This window comes from Podarcis melisellensis (genome assembly GCF_964234715.1).
Source record: "Podarcis melisellensis genome assembly, chromosome: 12".
NCBI lineage: Eukaryota > Metazoa > Chordata > Lepidosauria > Squamata > Lacertidae > Podarcis > Podarcis melisellensis.
The window spans coordinates 36,406,359-36,427,544 of record NC_138544.1 but is presented as its reverse complement, the minus strand read 5'-3'; the positions used below and the strand labels follow the sequence as shown (position 1 = coordinate 36,427,544).

The following is a 21,186-nucleotide window of genomic DNA, read 5'->3' as shown; positions in this document are numbered from 1 at the left end:
CGGGAAAAGGGAGGTGGATACAAATGCAACTACCGTATTTTTCGCCCTATAGGACGCACCGTCCCATAAGGCGCACCTAGTTTTTTTTGGGGGGGGGGAAATAAACGGGAAAAAATATTTTTTTCCCAGGTGTGGGGTTGGGGCAGGGGAGGCCCGAGCTTCCCCCGACCCCAGCCCCCAAACAGGCAGTTCTCTGCAAGCCGTGGGAGCGCAGCGCTGGCTCCCGCTGCTTGCGGAGAGGTCCGTGAAGCTTGGACGCGCTGAGCTCAGCGCGCGCAGGCTTCTGCATGCAGACGACTCTCCGCAAGCAGCGGTCTGCGTAGCCTGGAGAGCGAGAGGGGTCTGTGCGCACCGACCCCTCTTGCTCTCCAGGCTTCAGCGAAAGCCTGCATTCGCCCCATAGGACGCACACACATTTCCCCTTCATTTTTGGAGGGGAAAAAGTGCGTCCTATAGGCTGTTTCTGTATTGGAATTATTTTTAGAAGTTTTATCATTTGTGTGTTTGCCATCCTGGGTTCTTGTGGAAAGAAGGGCAGAATAATAATAATAATAATAATAATAATAATAATAATAATAATATAGCCTTGCTTCTTCCTGCTCTTAAGATGTAAGCCAGCAGTCACTATCATGATGCCCATGTGTCCTTCAGGTCTTCCCCTGGCACTCACTCATGAAGCCTCTGAGACCCCCATCTCCCTACTCACTGTCCCCATGGTCAGGAGGTGTTTGGTGTGGTTCTCTTTTTCTCTCTTGAGGAGACCACAGAGCTGAAGAAAGAATGTGGAAAAGAGACTCTTTCCCACTTCCTCTTTCAGCTCTGCATACTTTTCAAGGCTCGGATTAATTATACTGGATTCTATTTACCCAAATCCCTTGGGAAAATAAAGTGTGTATGGAGCCCACAGCACTCACTCGGAATTCTAAATGTGCCCATGGGCTTAAAAAGGTTGGTGACCCCTGATGGAAGCCATAAATAAAAAGGCCCATTTGAAGACCTCGAGGCAAGATATAGAAATGACTTAAGATACGAATATCTCTATGGCAGTACTAAATTCAGTTGAGTTGGCTCTTGGCTGTGCTTTACTGAGGACTTGAATTATGCCTGAGATGTTCAAAATTCTTCACAAAAATGCACAGCTGTTCTTTTCCTTTAGAAAGCGGGACCGCTTCACAAATGCCTGTAACCCTAGCTCTTGCCTCACTCTCGAACAGTTAACAGCTGTCTCGCCGTTTTCATTTGAATTTCCTGTGAATAACTGTCCCGCTCTGAGAACCAAATTGGAAGCAGTACGACATGAAAGTGGTTTCTATGGCAACCATTATTTATTTGAAAATGGCTGGTTTGTTTTGATAGAAACTGCGTAGAAGTACGAAGTTTCTGCTGTCTGAGATCAAGTTTAGGAAAGAATTACGAGGGGGGTGTTCACCACCTCCGCAAGGATCTTTACCACAGCCTAACTTCTGTTGTCTTTGCATTATGTTTACCAACTGGTTGGCAGTTCATTTCTGCAGCCAATGGAAGGTGTTCACATTAGTGTTTAAAGCTCTGAACAAATCAGACTCCAAACATTTGAAATACCACCTCCTTCCTTTCTGTTGGTTGTTAAACTCAGCAAGGATGGCCATCTTGGTAGTTCTAGTGCCCTCAGAAGTTTGGGGGTGGCAGCCCAAGAGAGGGCATTTTTTTGAAGCAGCCCCTAGGCTGTAGAATTCTCTCCCTTCATAAATGTGTATGGCATATTTCCTGTGTAGTTGACACTCCCCCCCCCTCCACACACCCACTGTGTTTCTCAACTGTAAATTGTTTTAGAATCATAGATCTAAAACCACCACAAGAATAATCTAGTCCAACTCTCAGCAGTGCAGGAATCTTTTGCCCAACGTGGGGCTCAAACCCACGACCTTGAGATTAAGAGGCTCATGCCCTACTGACTGAGCTATCCCAGCTAAACTGATTTTTTATATTGCATTTTAAAATTGTTGCAACCTTCCCTCGTGGTGAAGGGTGGTTAAGAAATATTAATACGTAACAACAACAGCACAATATATTGGTGCAAAATACCCCGACTGGCACTTTTCCCCCCAGAAGGAGCAAACAAGAGGGTTCAATAGGCAGATGTGTTTAGTACCATTGGCCTTGGCTATATCATAGCAGTCTCGGGGTTGGCTTGCTTGTTTTATCTGTTGTTTAATTTTTTATTATTTTATCAAGGAGCATTTTGTACTGGTTTTCTGAATTTTATTGTGTTTGGATCCACTTAAAAACCTTTCCTCCTAATCTCAATTTGGAGAAGTGGTCCAGAAAGACACCATGGTTGACGTTACCGAGAGTCACTGAGAGAACTAACTGAGTAGCACTGTCCCTCCCGTCTATTCTCCAACAACAATGGCAAATGCCTTTTCTACCTTCATTTACTTCAAATGGTTTTAGATGGCAATGCATATTATTTCACTTGCTTCAATATGTGTCAAGCCAGCCCAGCTCATCTTGCAAACTTTGATCCTGAATTTCTGCTCCATAAAGGTAAAGGTAAAGGGACCCCTGACCATTAGGTCCAGTCGTGGACAACTCTGGGGTTGCGGCGCTCATCTCGCTTTATTGGCTGAGGGAGCCGGCGTACAGCTTCTGGGTCATGTGGCCAGCAGGACTAAGCCGCTTCTGGCGAACCAGAGCAGTGCACGGAAATGCCATTTACCTTCCCGCCAGAGCGGTACCTATTTATCTACTTGCACTTTGATGTGCTTTCAAACTGCTTGGTTGGCAGGAGTTCTGCTCCATACTCCTGCCCTAATTGTTAGTTTCAGCTTCCCTCATTTCTCCAATCCTAAATTCAGTTCTGTACATTTCTGCAGCAATCTCTCTCTCTCTCTCTCTCTCTCTCTCTCTCTCTCTCTCTCTCTGTGTGTGTGTATGTTTTAAAAAATCCTCATGAAAACCCACCAGCATTTTTAGTGCTAATTTCTCCTCATAAAAAAAATATTTTTGTACGTAGCCGTGACTAATATACATCGTTTTGCAAGCACCTTCCCCCAATATCCTGCATTTTATATGTTATTTTCACAGATATATGCAGTTTTATTCATACTTCCTCCTAATGTATGTGCTTTTGTGCACATTGTTTGATTGAGGAACTGCATTGCAAAACTCGGAGACGTGCAAATCTTGAAGCATAATTGTGCTTTGGTTTGCATGCAGGTTTGAAAAGTGTAATTTGGTAGTTCATTAAATGTCAACAAAATTGATTTTCTTTCCCATACCTACCTGAGGGCTCCGGGTGGGGGGGTCACAAAAGGGAAGGGGAGGAGTGATTTGTCATGCAGGGAGGGGACTATTTGAAAAGTAGATGCTCCAAGATAGACATTCCCCCCCCCATAGAAGTTTCTATTGAAATTCTGAAAAAGAGCATGCCAATGTCTTAGCGATGGGGGTATTCAAACATCATTTCTATGGCAAGTCTTTGCTGGACTGTCTTAGAATGACAGGAACCATGAGTCAGAAAATCAAAAGAGTACCACTGTAGGGCACAATCACAATAGACGGTGAATGCTTCTCCAGACTTCAAGTACAAATATTTACTAATACAGAGTTAAATTCCTGCTTCTCATTGTGCCAGTAACTAATGCTGTAAAATTATATGCTTAAAATAGAAGTCAGGGTACATTGAAATTACCATTTAAGAAACAACAACACAACCTTGTTGATTTTCTTACACTCTGCCCCCCAAACTTAAAGCAGTGTATTCTTATTTGTGGGAGAGATTTCCCTACAGGAGTAAAGCATTTGTGTTGTGAGCTTCCAAAGGCATTTGATTATTAAAAGCCAAAAGCTGAGCTAGGTGGCACTTTGATATTATCTGACAAGGCCCTTCTTAATGTTTTTTCAGGAGACCAAGCATTGCAGGTACTTCTTTCCTAAACAGATAATTAACCAATAGATCTCATGTGTTACTTATTGCACTATAGAATAATAGAGCACTCAGAGGTGGCCAGGGTGTCAAGGAATCAGAATACCACCTGCATTTCAGCTCCTGACAAACTACTGGATTAGTGTGTTTTTTTTAAAAAAAATCAGCCACATTTGTTGCAACACATCTGGATAATACCTGAGACACGCATTGCTAATGATCACTATTCCTTTTAAATGTCTGCTTCAAAAAACTGGCATCAAGTCGGCGATCTATTTCCATTTCATTTCCTTATGCTTGATTTCAGCTTTATGATGGACCCAATGCCCAATCGAGCCTGATAGGCACATTCTGTGGCAATACTGATGTCCCAGCTGGAGGCACAACAGGCTCCAGCCTTCATGTGGTGTTTTTCTCTGATAAAATAGGCGAATCTACAGGATTCCAGATGTTATGGCATGTAAATGGTAAGTCAACAAAATTTCTCTCATTTCGTTTCACACAAAATTTGTTCCTCAAGTGCTATCTCAGAATCCGTCCTTTTTTCTGTGGTGGTATTGACTAGCATCAAGTATTGTCACCTCTGGTTTTTTGTTTTGTTTTGCTGCCTGTGGGAGCCATTTTTGTGCCATCACCAACAGCACTTTTATCAAGACATGAGTACAGTACGAGTACCTCATTTTTTAACACACACACACCCCAACAGCACTGCTCAAAATTCTAGAAATATTTGTTAGAAGAGGCTGATAATTTGAGTGTATGTGTACCAGGAGATTCTGTCACACTTTCTGTTCAGAATACCTCACACCTGGTATACCACACTGTTGACTGCAGGACCATTAGTGCCCCAATGTCCCTGTGCACCAGGAGATGCCATGCACTCTGTTGACCAAGCCAGCATGCAATGCATTAATGGCCATGTTGATGCAAATTTTGTTTGCCTTTCTTCTTCTCTTGCATTTGAGGAAACATGGCTGTACATAAGTTTGGCTTTGTTGCTTGACCTATTTAACAACAGCATACCACTGCAGGGGGATGAAAACCTGTGGCATTGTCCATCAATTTGGAGAGGGGGCTGGGAAAATAATTAAATAGCCACAGTCGCCTTGTCTGCCTAATCAGTTCACACAATTCAGTTTTTGACAGCCCTGCAAAGCGGCTGGGATCTGCCACTGAGGCCCCCTGTTTTGGTATGGATTCCTACTCTGTCTTTGAAGGGGAGGTTCCTCTGCAGCACAGGCTGGCAGACTGAAATCCTTTGGTATATCCCAAAGGACTTTCTCTTTGGCTGGAAATTTTGAGGAGTTCAGAATCTGAAGTGGCAGGAAGGAGGAACTGAGGGGGGCGGGATTGAGGCAGGGGAGCGAGGGTCAGCAGCATTGCTGAGAAAAGAGTGACTTGTGAATAGGAAGACAGCTCTTCAGCTGAAACCCAGCAGGGGAAGTGTTACTGAACAACAGAAGTAAGATCTCAGGACTGCGAGGTGATGTCATCCTAGAGCCAGACAAAGGAAGAGGGGAAAGGGCCTTTTTCTTCCCCCTGTGGAGACAGATGACATCATCCTCCTTTGAGGGGCTGCAGCGTTAACTTATCTTTTCTTTTCCCGAACTTCTAAATAGTCTCTAGTTGTTGGCGAGCAGTGTACCTTATTATTCAGAGGGGGTGGAAATCCCCTAAATTATTTAATCTTAGCTGCAGCTTTCCCCTTGTTCTCTGGCCACCCACAATCTTTCACATTCTGTGGCGCTGTAACAGGCTTATTGGAAAGGACAGAAAATCCCAGGCAATCAACTACCTGATCTTCAACTTGCCCTGTTTACTCAAAAAATTATGTAAGTCCTTTTAAATTGTTCTGGAACTGATTTTGTGATGCCCTGTAAAGGCACTAGAGATTCCACACCGCCCCCAGTAAGCTCTCCATGCAATTCAAATCAAGAATGTAATAATGTGCTAATGCTCCACTTAGAACACTCCACTTAGCGCTCCTTGGGGTCCTTCCCCCCCTTACTTTTCACATGCAGTGCCAATACCAATTGGGACTCCCACTCTGTTTTCTTAGCCCACCCTGCAGTTTGCTGCTATTCTTGGCTGCCTCCAGTAAGCACAAGGGCGTGCAAGGGTGAATGGAAGAGAGATTGCTCTTAAAATGCCTTCTTCCCTTACTTAATGTTCATTGTTTATTTAGTTTGCATTGTGTTTGTGTTTTTAAATCGGGTAAGGTTTTGACTTTCTTTCAAAGCGAGTCGCCTTGCCTAGCCTCCTTGATTCTGCCATTTTAATCAGGGGTAGGCAAAAATCCCCTGCCTGGTTTCAAAAAAAAAATTCTCCCTGTGTAAAAATGGGGGCTGATTTTCTTCTGCTTTCTTGTGAGGAGGTGGAGAATTTTCACTGGAATTGTTGCACTTCCCGGAATGCCTTGGAAAAGACATGATGCAACATGAAGTGGCATTGCTCCCAAGGCATTCCAGTGAGAAGCTGGAAAGAGAGCCTTGCCTAGCCTTCTTTCCTTGATGTGAAAGATGCAGAACAAAATTTCAAAGAAAATTATCTTGCCCTTTCAAAAAAATTTTTTTGAATCTTTTGGCTTGGTTCTAGTTTGCCCACCCCTTGGTATTCTTTTGAATCTGTCCATGCGTTTTCTAATCTGCAGTATGTATTTAATTTTAGCCTTTGCCATAATGGTTTCATAAATGACCTCCATGTGATTTAGCTTGCTCTCATTTTTAAGTTCCTGCGGTAACCATAGGTGAGTTTGGAACAAGAGAGGCATATATCAAATAGAAAGTCACAGGGCTGTGAACACATTTTCAACTCTCTTCTCAATGTACACATGGCTGCAGCACAGATGTGGAGAGTTTTAGGTCCTCCAGAAGCTGCTGAACTACAACTCCCATCAGCCCCAGCAGTCGTGACCAGGGATGATAGGAGTTCCCCACACCTGCTGTAGCAAATTGGCAAACTGAATGCCTCTGTATCACTGCTGCCTCAAAGGCAGCAACTTGATAGTTTGCTTAACTTGTTGTCGTTGTATATTTATTGTCAGGGAGGAGGTGCTTGTGGGATTATCTGCCTCAGGTGCTGAAGCAACTTGGCATGTTGTCTAGGAGGAAACATTTGCTGTTGTGGCTTATGTAGCAAAATGTCTTGGGGCAGCACTGGTCTGAGGGCTGGGGAAGAAACAGGAAGATGTGCTGATATACTACAGCCGTAAGTAAGTTAACCAAGAGGAATCAATGCAGGTCCATGTAGCTAAGAACCACAACCATCAAATGTATGCAAATTCATCTTGAAGCATTCTTACTCCAGTGGTGGTTTATTGTGATAGGCCCGTGGTCTTTCTAAATCACTATTTTGCACTCAATCTGAAGTTAGAAGGAAACCGGCCCAAGGAAGATGTGGTCACCACCAGACTGCATGCTTCTTACTGTATTTGTTGTATCGTTTCCAAGCAACTGTGACTTGGGTCACCATATGTACTTTCTGAGGGAACTCTAAGACCTTTGTCAGCTATATAAAATAAAGAAAACAGATCTCTCCCTCTTTTTTCTCATGGTTTTTTCCCCCCTCCCCAAAATATATATGGTTTCCCAAAATGCTTTACAAGTAGTTGTGACCAAATTGGTGCATGTAATTAATTCTCTGGAGTCATATCCTAAGTGCAGCTGTCTGTTTGTCTGTACAAGGACCACCAAAACATTTCAGATCCAAATGTTCCTTTGCTTTGGGACCTTTGCAGTTTGCTTTTGCTGTGCAATACAACTCCTGGAATGTACGGAAGTTCACTGGGAGATGTATGCTTTCAGGTTTTTTTGTTACAGTTTTGTGTCTCTGTTTGTATCTTTTGAAACACCAGCTCCTGCTTCATTGCAATTTTTTTGTAAATTCCCTTCTATTTTTAACAGCGACAAAATCATATGTCTCCCTCTGCTTTCCCCCCTCCCAAAAAAGTCAAGAAAAAGCATCAAGCTGACTTAAGGGAGAAATGCTCCTGTATTAGGAATCCATTCCTAACAAACACTTATTTTGGTGTCCAATAAGCATTTGAAAATTCTCATTCAGCTATTCCTTATTTGGATTCAAGCAAAGAATAATAATAATAATAAATCATGTCGCATTTCTACTGGAGATCTTTCAAACCTCCTGATTTTGCAGATAAGTAAAGAAAATGCTTTTATCATTTTTAAAAAAATAATAATATTGAGTGCTTTTATCATTTCCTCCCCAAAGGGAAATCTAGTCATTGTATCTTATTATGATTAGGCTAGCATCTGGCTTCAGTTTCCTATCTTTGATATCTGAGGGTTAGAATAGTAGAACATTTCTGCAACCAGAGGAAGTGTTGTGGGCACCTACCGGAGAGGAACATGGACACATATAGGTCACATGAGCTATAGTCATGACACGCCTGCCTATTAACAGATCCCAGCAAATGCAGAGCTGTGGGTTTGGGTTGTTTTGCAGAAATAACCAGATGAAATATTTCCATTCTTAACAATAGCGGACAGAGTCCACCCAGTGCTCATGCTGATACATTAGTCCCACTCTGCCCCTCCCCACCACCTCACAAAGGAATGTGGCCTGATGTTATAGAGATGAAAAAGAAGCCTGGAAGCAGGTAAGAGCAGAAAGTAAGCAAGGAGTTTGCTTGCATAGAAGTGAACCTGGATTGAAATAAAAGGGCAACTGCTCATCAAGTCTCAATGAGGCCTCATTGTCTTGGTAATATGGTAGCTAGAGATGGGCGTATCTTTCTGGTATTGGCTTATAACCCCCCTCATTGGTTTGTGCATGTTAATCCATAACCCTTTTCTGTTTCTGATTTTTCTATTTAAAAAAAAAACATTCAAAATATGTATTTAAAAACATATTTTGTTAACTTTAAATTGTTGAGTACAGTGCTGCAACACCTGAAGAATGTTGGATGGCAAAATTATGATCTGCGCATGAATCTGAGATGTGTGGGTCAAGTCATTTCAGATGTAATTTCACAATCAGCAGATTCCACATAGAAGCTGGTAGTCATTGAAAAACCGTTGCTTTGTGGTCAGGATTACACATTGCAGAGATAAAGTATGCAAACAACAACCCAGTGTTCCTCCTGAGTTGCGCAGTTGCTTCCTGTACCAACTTTCACTGGCACCAGCATGGAATCTAAACACACAGTCTAGCCACACCCAGCGGTTGACAGTAGCTGCTGCAATAAAGAGTTCTAGCTGCATAGAAGCATTTCCCCCTAGTGACTACCAAGTTGCAAAGGTGAAATTTATAAGTCAGTCCTGAAATATGTGTTAAGTGGAGGTGTGCATTCGGGACCAAATTAGGAGGTTAACTGTCTAGGATGGTTACAGGGTATTGGTAGAGGAGACTATGCCAAAGGTAAAAACTGGGTGAGGATGAGATTCCAGGCATAAAAGCTCTAGGGCAAGAATGGGAAACCTCAGACCTGGGGCCAAATTCAACCCTCCAGTTCTCTTTTCTGATTTTCTGGACTAACCGCAGGCCACACACCCTCCCAAGACACACCACTCACCAGCCTGGCTTTGCATCCTCCTTGAGTGTTTTGACCTGGCTGGAAAGTATCCTTGAGCTCTGATAAGGCCTCTTGCTTGTTGAGGAAGAGGACAGAGGTATGTGTAGAAACTAGCCTACTGTACAGAGGTAAAAGTCACATTTGTAGCTCAGCCCGCTGTTGGCTCTGGCCAATCACCACTGGTATGTGGCCCCTGGAAGGCTTATCAGATGTAAATATGGCCCTTGAAATGAAAAAGTCTGCTCCATCCTGATCTAACGTACTGTTTTGTTTAAGGGTCACATTAACAATTCGCCTAGGTGCAGGATTAGTTACTCAACAATGAATGTTCACTCCTCTGACTGTGGGTGCCCTTTGCGGGACTGTGCGGAACACCCCCCGAGCATCGTGATTGTGCTGGCCCGCCTCTCTAATGCCACAGCCATCAGAGGTTCCCACCAAACCTCAATTTAAATTATCCAATCGGCAGCATTGGTGGAGGCGGGGTCAGCCAAGTGGGCCGTCAGTGAGCAGGCTTCACTCTGGTCTGCTCATGAGGTTTATTAGAGCACCCAGTAAAATAAATCTACATAGATACTAGGAAGATTGTCAGCAATCCACCCCCGCCAAAAAAGCTCAACAACTCTAGGCATTTCCTCAATTTTGAGTCCCAAAAAATAGGGGTAATTTTGTACACAGGGGCGTGTTATATACAGAAAAATATGGTATTTGGGTTACTTTGTATGATTTTATGATCTTATTGTTTAAACTTACCCCAATAAAGGCCAATAACAAATAACAACATACTGAAGAATTTTCATTAACTTAGACATGAACGTAATTTATCAGGAAGACTAACCCATTTACAAATCCGAGTGTTTGGCATAGGAGTTGCTGAACTAGAAAGCCTGCGAGCTAAGTTTTGGACATCAGGAGTTTTGCATTGGCCTAGCCTATTTTGAGTTTTCAGTAAAAACATGTATTTGTGGCTAACAGGAAGGGATCAGTAGGAGAAGTTGAGTCATAAATGTCTGTTTAAGTTGAAACATTCCCAGTTCTTTCAGCCCCAGATATGCAGTAAAATTGCTGCCAGTGTAGCACTGCAGTTCCCCCTAGGAATTAAACCACATGAGAAGGCTCTGTTTGCTGGGAAAAATTCATCAGTGTCCAAGGGCCGTTTTATTTGGTTTTCTTACTGTGAATGTTCCTCCTGTTGATCCGTTTTAACTCTGCTGAGCTGGAATTGGCAGGCAAGCTGGTGAGGACGGCTTTGCATGCTTATATTTAGACAAATTCCAGAGGGCGAGTTCTGTTGCAATATTCAGAACAAGGGGCCCTGTGGCACCTTGAAGTCCAGCACATTTATAGCATAGGCTTTTATAGGTCAGTTTCACTCCTTGCCAAACTTAGGCTACTACATGCCTCAGGACTGAAACTCAACCATGTTTGAATATGTCTATGCTCACAAAAATGACATGTACCACAAATTTTTAACATGGGTTTTAAGATCCATGTTGATTTATTATTATTTTTTAGCAGAAGCTGAAATAGCCTATGGAGCGTCTTCAAATAAACACGGAGAAAAGTGGAGGTAGCCCCTACTGCACAAGTAGAAAACTGCAATAAAATAGCATGATAGAAACATCTTAGTATTGTAGCAGAGATGGGGAAACCTGTGGTCCTCCCCTCCATATGTTGTTGAACTCCAGTTCCCAGCAGCCCCTGGCAGTATGCTCAGTACCCAGGGATGATGGGTGTTGTTGTCCAGCCATGTCTGGAGGCCACACATTCTCCATCCCTGTGTTTGTAGGAACTTCGCGCCAGGGTTGCAGCTACATCCACACAGGGCCACCCACTGAAGCTGAATGTTGGAAGATTCAAGACAGGTAAAGAGAAGTCCTTCTCCATGTAGTGCATAGTTAAATGATGGAATTGGCTCCTGCAAGAGGCAGTAATGGCCACCAGCTTGGATGGCTTTAAAAAAGGCTTAGACAATGGCAGAAAGTGAGGAGGAATTAAAGAACCTTTTAATGAGGGTGAAAGAGGAGAGCACAAAATATGGTCTGAAGCTCAACATCAAAAAAACTAAGATCATGGCCACTGGTCCCATCACCTCCTGGCAAATAGAAGGGGAAGAAATGGAGGCAGTGAGAGAGTTTACTTTCTTGGGCTCCATGATCACTGCAGATGGTGACAGCAGTCATGAAATTAAAAGACGCCTGCTTCTTGTAAGAAAAGCAATGACAAACCTAGACAGCATCTTAAAAAGCAGAGACATCACCTTGCCGACAAAGGTCCATATAGTTAAAGCTATGGTGTCTGTGAAGGTTCTGACTTTTGCCTGTTGAGTGGTTCTACAGGCCTGGATGTTGTGGCATCAGGTTCTGTTGACTCCTGCTGGCTTTGAGTTCAATGGTCCTCTGATCATCAGCATCAGGGTCAGAACTACAAACCCAATCCAGCTCCTTAGTCATTTTCGTTCCCCCACCCACTTTTTTTTTTTTTTTTAGAAAAGTGTTAAGCAGAATTTGAAACTTGTGTTATTAAAAAAAAATGCATCTTTTTTTGAAGAACGGATGTGCAGGGCGTGAAAATAACATCTGCTGAAAAGTAGAAATTGGCTCCAGGACCTCAGGGGAACTAACAGCTGGTTCTCCCCATCCCCGCCTGCTACAAGCTGAGTAGAAGCCACATCCTCCGGGGAACGCCTATTAGTGGCTTCCCTTGGCCTTGTCTTTCCTGCCCTTTGTTCTCATTTATGCCTGTTTTATTAATCGGGATGGGCCATATGTTGTTTGGTGGAGCATAGACCTCAACCAATCCGTATGCATCTCTGCCTCGATAAGAGGGTGGTAGTAAAAGATTGAATTGACGATTTTAGACCCTTGCCTCCCTAGAGACCATATGTGCAACGAATACAGTGAAATAAAGGAAATGATTCATATCAAATCCTGCCCACCCCCCACCCCTTTATGAGAAAACCAGCTGCAAAGGAGTCTGGCATTTATTTCTGCATTTCTAATGACTCACGGTGAAATGTATAGTAGGAAACTATGTGACAATGTGTGTGTAGGGAAAGGCTTTTGCATGTTTTTACAGCAAATCAACACTTGAACTGCTTCCATTTTAGACCCAGAATGTGCCCCTCTTCTGGCCAGCTAAATTATTTGAGAAGAAACCCACAGATTCCAGCTAAGTTGGATGGGCAGCTTTGGAAAACATAGAAGAAACAGAATCCGAGTTTGTACAGAAATTAGTCAGCATCTCATAGTGGTCAAGATCCCATCAGAATCTCATTTATATCCTTAAGGGTAGCTGCTTTCGTTCAGAGGGAGATTTTGCATACTGATGTCTATCAATACCCAAGTTGATAGGAGCTTGAGTCCTGATTCCCCTTGTTCCACTTCCATAAGAACTGCATTGGTGGTGACATTGGAGCAGGGCCTTCTCAATGGTGGAACGCCACGCCCCCTAAAGTTTACGTGTCCCCCACCCTACAGGCTTTTGGGATGCCATGGCAATTGTTTTATTTCACTGGGTTATTGGCTTTGACTGATTTTATTTGGTTCCTGGATCTTGCATATATTATTGACTTCCTGCTGCATTGCATTGCTAGTTTTTATCTTAATTGTGTGCCTCTGTGTGGGTGGTTTTTATTTTTTTAAAAAATAGCTAATTTGGAGGCCTATGAACAGAAAAGCAGGTTAGAAACATTTAAATAAATAATGAAAATGAAATGTAAACCACTACTCTCCTTCTCCGGCAATATGCAGCCAGAGGGGAGCATTGGGTATGTTCTAGGCTGCATTCTCAATTCACACGGCGGAGAGACCTGACATACTTCTTGGTGGCTGTCATGAACTGAATTCTAGAATTTACCCACAACTTCCTGCAACATACAGGATGTCCGTGGTAAACGTAGAAAGTGTTCACTCTAGCTTTAGTCTGCAAACTGGACTTGATATTCTTAATTACATGTGAATTGGGCATGCATATCTTTTTTATATTATTTTTATTGGTTTTCCAAATTAATACAAATCAGTCCAAATTATTTAAATTTAATACAATTTCTTACTTCTTCTTTTTTTTTAAAAGTAGGTTTCCCGCTCCTGTTGCAAACATATGCCCATTACTTCCTGATGTAGCCACTTCATTCTTCTTTCATTTCCTCTTCATCCTTCTCTTGATGTTAGTCCAGGCATACCTTTTAAGCATATTTAAGCATAAATGTTTTTGCATTTGGATGGTTATTTCCCCACTGTCCTTAACTAGATCCACTTCAATTGTGATTTTTCAGATCCATTTCAACTGGGCTTTGGGCCCAGTTTTGATGCTGAGACTGCCCTGGTCACCCTGTATGATATCTTGTGTTGGGAGAGAGATTGGTGGAGTGTGTCCCTGTTGATTCTCCTTTATCTCTCAGCATCTCTCAGTACCACTGAGCATGGGGTTCTTGAGGGCTCATCCACACAAAGCATGGGTCTGAGCCATATGCTGCTTGTCCGGTGTTTTCTAGACATGGTTTTGCCTTCGCCACACTGCTTTCCCCCAGGAAACCTGTTCTTTAGTGCTAAATTGGAACCAATGGCAACCTGAGGAAAACCCAGTTGCCATTTGTTCCAAGTCAGCACTAAAACATAGGCTTTCGCAGGGGAAAGCTATGGGGCAAACGGAAGTGTGGATGAGCCCAGATTAGAACTATTTTTCATGGTTCTGCTGCTACATGGATTATTGGCTCCAGTTGGACAGTCATGGGGTTTGGGGATGTTGTTCGGCCCTGTGAAGCCTCTCATGTGGGAATATGCAGGGTTCAGTTTTATCCCCCGTGATCAAACCGCTGATGGGGTCAGCCAGAGTTTGGAGTGCACTGCCATCAGTATGCTGATAACACGCAATGCTACTTCCGTACAGCTCAAGCAGCTGTGGCCGTGGATGTGCTGGATAGGCGCCTGGGTCTAAGTAATGGACGGAATAAGGACCAAAAAAGTGAAGCTCAATCTAGATATGACTGAGACACTGTCATTGGGTCAGTGAATCTAGATAAGACTAGATAAGAATCAGTGAATCTAGATAAGACTGAGACACTGTCAGTGGGTCAGTGAATGGAATGGATCCTGCTCTGAATGGGGTTATCCTGGACATCTGCACACCACCAATGATGGAATGTTTGTCCTGATTTGGTGTTCATCTTAAGTTGGGTGGGGTGGTTATGTATGATGGAGATGATAAACTCTTTTATAATAATTGTTTTCTGACTATATTGTTAACTTGCTTATTTTGTTACTGTATTTTTACCCTGGATGCAAATCACTTTGGAACATTTTTTTAGTGGAAATCAATATGTACATTTGACAAAAACTGAAAACTAACTGTGCTGCCTACTTTTTTTCCAGGGTGTGGTGCAGAGCTTTCTGGGACATCTGGATCTTTCCATAGCCCAGGATATCCAAACAAGTACCCTAACAATAGGGAATGTCACTGGTATATTCACACAGCCCCGGGTAGTAGCATTCAACTCACCATAGTGGAATTTGACGTTGAATACCATTCAAGTTGCAACTATGATGTTTTAGAGGTAGGTGGCTTTTATTAGGGCGGAAGGGATGACGACTCAGAACCAGGTCTTTTTACTGCCTAGAGTTTCATGAATGAAAAAGGACCTGAAACATAGCCCTGACAATATGGACATGTCCCAGTTACCAACCCCCTCTATTTGACACCTGAACCTGAGGTGCAAGCACACCTGAGAAGCTAGTTTTGTTTTTGTTTTTTGCATGATGTACCACAGAGTTTTCAAATCCATTGATAAAGACTACCTCTTTTCTCAAGAGAGTTCATATTATCTTCTTGCTATCCCCCAGATTAGAAGTCACATGTTCCTAAAATGATTCATGAAAGCTGATCAATCTGAAAGATATCCCTGCCTAAGAGGAAACAGGGAGTCTTAATTAACTATCAGGAGTTACTGTATGAATCTCTCTTTTTCCCCATCTCACCCTCCCTGCAAAGCCCTCTGTGTGTGTGTGTGCTGTTGTCTTACAGAAGTGTGCTAGGACATCGTGATCACAGCACAGTGAAACTACTGTTTTTGGAAACTTTTCATAGAATAATGGAAAAAACACAAACTGTTCTACTGTTGGCTATAGTGGCTTCAATTCAGAGCTCTCTTTTTTGAAAAGCATTTCAACCTATTTTGAGGCACTGTTTTGAACGTTTAAATACTGGTGACATAGCTAGCCTCAAGGTGTTTCTGCTTGGCACAATGAATTAACCTTGGAGGCCTCCTAGAGTTTGGCCAACCCATTCTCCTTCCTGCTCTTTCCCCCCTTGAGCTTCGATTGTTTCCATTTCCCCTGCCTCCAGCTTTCAAGGTCCATCCTGCTGCTGTGACCACTGTCTCCCTCTTTCTGTCTGGTCTCCTTTTCTGTCCCTGCAGGTCTCATGGTGCCATCTTACATCTAAGCAAGCTATCATTATGCTTCAGTCAGGCAAGGGACATAAATGAAGATCATACTTCGCAACCATTCCTAGGTTGATCCAGAAGTGGAAAAACCGTAAGCTGACATCTGGTATTTGACCACTGCATGCCTGCAGAAAAAAGTACCAGTGCTAGTTTTAAACTGGAAGAACTTCCAAGTTGAATTTAATAATAATAATAATAATAATAATAATAATAATAATAATAATAATAATAATAATTAATAATAGCAGCTAGTTCTGGTGTTGTACTAGCGAGATCTGTGGGGAGTAGATGGAGTAAAAGTTTCTGCCTATTTTTGGCAAGCAAAATAGTAAATCAGAAGATGACAAAAGTAGGCTAAAGTAGATTAAAAGAGGAAGATTGAGGTGACCTATTTAATGAGCCTGGAGATGAAAGAGCAGAGAAATTTGATATGAGGATTGTGATAGTAGGAGGAGTCACTGACGAGGGTGCTTTGAAGATAGGAGGCTTCAGAAGACTCAAAGGGTGAGAGATGAGCTGACGATGTGCAACGGAAGAGACCAGCTCCATGGAGTCATGTGTCCGTTCCTGGGTGCCTCGTCTTTAGAACGGCATTGACAAACTGGAGCATGTTCAGAGGAGGATGCCCAAGAGGAAGAACTCTAGAGAACAAGTCCTATGAGAAATGGGTGATAGGTCTGCTTAGCCTGGAGAGGAGGAGACTAAGGGAAGTGAAATATACTCGGAGTCCTGCAGTGATTTCATGCTCTTTATTGCAGCCTGTAAAACATTGATTGGATTTCCCCCCAAACCTCAGGCTTTTATATACATTATTTACACAATGATTGGCTGATTCTGCTTCCCTCTTGGAGCCTGATTGGGCTGCTACTGCAAGCCAATCAATTGTTGCATTCTAGGATCCTACCTGCCTATTGTTCTAGGATCCAAGCTTAGTACATAACAGGAAGAGATGATAGCACTGGAACTATGCAATCTCCAGTGTAAGACCAGACCCCTCCCACTCTTTCCATGGAACCCCAGCGACGCTTTGCAATCACCCGCATCTGTCACCCCCCTTCTGCACACTGTATTCTTCTCCCTCCCTCTCAACCTCCTCCTCAGTCCTGCAAAGCAGGATAAAGCTGCATATTTCCTTCTGCCTGAACCTTTCTCAGGGAGAACAGTCAGATCTCAGCGGGGGCCAGTTTTACCCATTGAAATCTGCACCACGAGGATGGCCGGCCATATGAAATGGCCTCTCTCTGTTGCTCATAACTTTGGAATGCCGGCTTGATTGTCACAATAAACAGAACTAGCAGAGCAGAAGCAAATGGCAAAAGCCAGACTAAAACCATGGGCTTTATTGATCTGTGCTGCACCCTCTGTGTGATCTGTTGGAAGAGAACTATTTCCCCCCCTCTCTCTCCATAGGGGTGTTCCGACTCGTGAACAGCTTTTTTTCATTCTATTCCGGCATATGGCTCTTCTGCATGGACCACACCCCAATATTCTTCTAAGCTTCCTGCAGCTTTTTCCCCTCATGTGGGATTCATGTGGTAACAATTGGAGGTTTTTCACCCCCTTTATAGCCAAAACCAAACTTTTTAAAAAATAAATAGATGAAATATTTCTTTTCTGTCATGGAAACAGTCTGGCTTGTCTCTGCTCCAGCCTTTGTGAAAGCATCTGACGAATTGGCATCCGCAGCAAAAGGCGTGGGGTCGGGGGGAGAAGCCACTCCTCAATCGCTTGGCTTTTGAAATAGCCTTTGCATTTTTTGAAACTGTACAAAAGGCAATTGTGAAACTAGTGGTTGATGCGAAAGGGCATTGAACCAATTAAGGACCAAGCGAGAGGCGATGACTCAGATGCACAGCTCCTGCTCAATCTTTTAAAACTTTTCTTTTGAAATAGTGGCCATGTAGGGGTGGGGGAATCCAGATTGGAAGCAGGGTGTGGAAAGGGGAAGTTTAGCCTTTCTCTTTCTTCAGTTTTCCAGATAAAAATTGCCCTCACTGCTGTTTGCCCATGATAAGAAAAATACAAATGTATGGCACCCTTCCTGTAGGGTCTACCCACAAATAATCCATTTCTCCCTCTCTCCCCCCTTTGATTTTCAAGCAATTCAGCTGCTTTTAAGGGACTGGGAATATGTGGCCCTCCAAATGTCATTCAACCACAACTCCTATCACCTTTGGTCATTGGCCATTCTGAGTGGGCTTTATGGAAGCTCCAAGTCCTAACGACAACTGCCATCCTGCTTTTAAGATATTAGGACCGAGACCAAGTAGGGCATTGTGGATGGAGGCTTGGGTCCAGAGTGTTGCAAATGGAGTTCCACTCATGCAAGAGGGCTTTCACATTTTCCCCCTTCCTCCTGTAGCCTCTTGGGCCAATTAAAAACTGTTCTTGAAGGCTGGTGGACTTTCCAGTAATGGCATGGGATGGGATTGAAGTGTTGTAACTGGGCAGGGAGTCACTAGAAACCAGTGTGTTATCTGTTGGAACTTGGCTACTGATTCAGGCTCTAGAATGGTGCTGGTAGCATAACAAGTTTTCTTAACATGGCTATATACAGCTTCATGGCAGGGCACTTAAAGCAGGCACATAGCAAGTTTTCTCTTAGTATGAGGGAGGGAAGAAGTCTGGAGGCTTAGTTCTATTTCTCAGGGCAGTGTACGTTAGATTCACTGTGCCGAAACAGAACACAATTGGCAACTCTTCCTTGTGTATGTGAAAAGACATGTCTCCTGAGCATGTAAGATACTCATAGGATCCCTGCTAGAAATTTGAGGGAGGCCCAGAACACTAAGCTTCCACTTGCCATGATCTTTGGCTTTATACACATAATAGATTTAAAGTGCATGACTTCCCCCCAAAGAATGCTGGGAATTGTAGTTTGTTAAGGTTGCTGGAATTACAGCTTTGTGAGGGGTGGACCACAACTCCCAGGATTCTTTGGAGGAAGTCATGTGATTTAAATACATGGTATGTATGCAGCCTCCCATCTTGATTTTCCTCTAATTTGTCTAATTATCATTACTAGTAGTAGAAGCAGCTTAAAAGAGGTACAGACACATACTGTACCCTTCAAGTGTCCCTATTTCCCCAGGACATTCCTAGAATTACCGAAGCCATCCCAACTTCTGATTTGATCCTGGAATGTCTCATTTCCCCCCTCCAGCCCTTCTGCCACTGAGCTCGGGTTGGAGGATGAGCCAGGGCTTGCGTGTGCATTGGAACCCTTGTGAAGTAGGAACCTCACGCGCAGGGGAAGCAGTTCCCCGCTGAAGTGGAGGTGGCGGATACATGCAGCACTCTTGCTGGCCCCTCTCTGCTCTCACCCAAGCCACCACCACCACTGTCATGGTAGCCTAAGGTGTGACACAGGTGGAGGAAGGGAGCAAGCAGCTGCCAGGTAGACTCATGCAGCAGCATGCGTCTTTTGGTGCTGTGCTTCCACACAAGCCACACGCTGACTTGTGTGTCAGCGTGACACACATCCCGATTTTCAGCTGAGGAATGTTGGAGGGTATGCAGGCATTTGATGATCTGTACACACAAAGGATTCAGGTGTCGAAGCTCGCTTTCTCCAGAACCTTCTAAGGTGATCAAGAAAGCTCAGCATCATAACAAGCCCTTGCTTCACCCATTGTATAACGCTGCCCACCATGCCCTGATTGGCTGTGATGATAGTGCAGAACATGGGAGGTGCCTTATATAATAGGCTTTATAGAAATATGGAAATTCCATACTGGGACAGGGATGGGGCTGAGATGAGTATGTTGGCTCTGCCCCCGCACCCCCATTGCCCTCCCCAAACTGAAGGCCAACTATTTAATAAAGATCTCCTTTTAACAGCAGTTCCATTCATTTCTGTAATATCCACACCATGTTTCAAGAACCGATAGGACAGAGGAGTGATTATAAGTTCGAATCACATGCCCTTTCTCTAGTCGAGAAGCCAAAATGCTGCCACTCTTTCAAATGAAAGCATATATTCTGACCTTTGAGCCACTAAACTAAAGTAAGATACACTCAATTATCTGTATACATTTTGTAGGGTGTGTGAAATATCATGGTTCAGTGAAGGCTTATTATTTTACAAATCTCCATTATTCAAAGCAATGGAATTGGAGGGGCTGTCCTGTTCTTTCCACTGCGTATTTTCCTTGGGAAAACACGGGACTGTTATTTTCTATAATTCATATAGGAAAGGCATGGCAGGGTGGAGCGCATCTCATTGTGACAGTTACATTCAAATAGAATGAATCAAAAGGAATATTGTTGATATATATCTAGGACTTATGGGACTGATTCACTTTGCAAAACATCTGTTCGTGAACCTTGGCTTAGGAGTTGGAAAGAAAATCCCTTTGGGGGTTTAAATATGCAGCTGACTAAATGTACAATGGAGAGGTGTTTGCAGCAGTTCTCAAATTATTACCACAATATCATTCCTCAGGGGTATTAAGGTTTATTAAATTATGAAAATGAGAATGCTGAGTTGGGTTTAGCCTGATTTTCTGTGTGAGTATAATCCTAAGTAAGAGACAGTTGTCACCATCATAATCTCTTTGTACTGTATTTATGTTCACAAACACCCATAAACTACAGCAGCTAGGGCAGGAGTTCTCAACATAGTGCCTTCCAGATACGGTGGGACTGCAACTCCCATCAGCCTCAGCTGGCATGGCTACTGGTTAAGGACAATGGGAGATGAAGTTCAGTAGTATCTGGAGGGTACCACTTTGGCTACTCCTATGCTAGAGGATAGTTTGATTAACAATGGGCAGATGCACACCAGAAAACTAAAGCACATGCAAAGTGCATTTAAATTACACAACTTCCCTTAAATGCTCCTGGGAACCAAAGCTTCTCCCCTTGCAGAACTACAGTACCCTTAACACACCACACTTCCCAATATTCTATTGGGAAAGTCATATGCTTTAAATGTGTGTTGAATGTGCTTTAATTTGTGTGGTGATGCTCTCTTGGAGCATTTGCCTGAACTCACAAGGGTTAAAAGTGTATAGAGAACACCGGGGCACACATGAAAACACCAGAAATGTTGAACACAAAGATCCAATGGGGACTTCTATATGGTCCCACTGAACACACTTAGAAGCTTCCCCAATATCTGGGAACCTTTCTTTCCCAATGCATGTAGAGCATTACCATTATCACTTTGGATCAGGGCCACACTTTTAGCCCACTCCCAATGTTGCAGCTCCTTCCTCAGACCACCACATGTTGCCCATGACTATCTGAAGAAGAGCCCCAAAGCGTGAGATTCTGATGATGGGTAGGGGCTTGACACAATTAGAA

At 43.2% G+C, this 21,186-nt stretch overlaps 1 protein-coding gene across 1 annotated transcript in view; it reads left to right on the top strand.

Annotated features, from left to right (window-relative positions):
• The window catches only part of CUBN (cubilin), a gene marked incomplete at its 5' end in the record, with an annotated part of 131,004 nt that overhangs the window by 52,785 nt on the left and 57,033 nt on the right, over positions 1–21,186 (top strand). The window contains 2 exons of the mRNA XM_081930943.1: positions 4,215–4,374; positions 14,810–14,991. Coding sequence (XP_081787069.1) covers positions 4,215–4,374; positions 14,810–14,991 — 342 coding nt within the window. The remainder of the gene's footprint in view (positions 1–4,214; positions 4,375–14,809; positions 14,992–21,186) is intronic.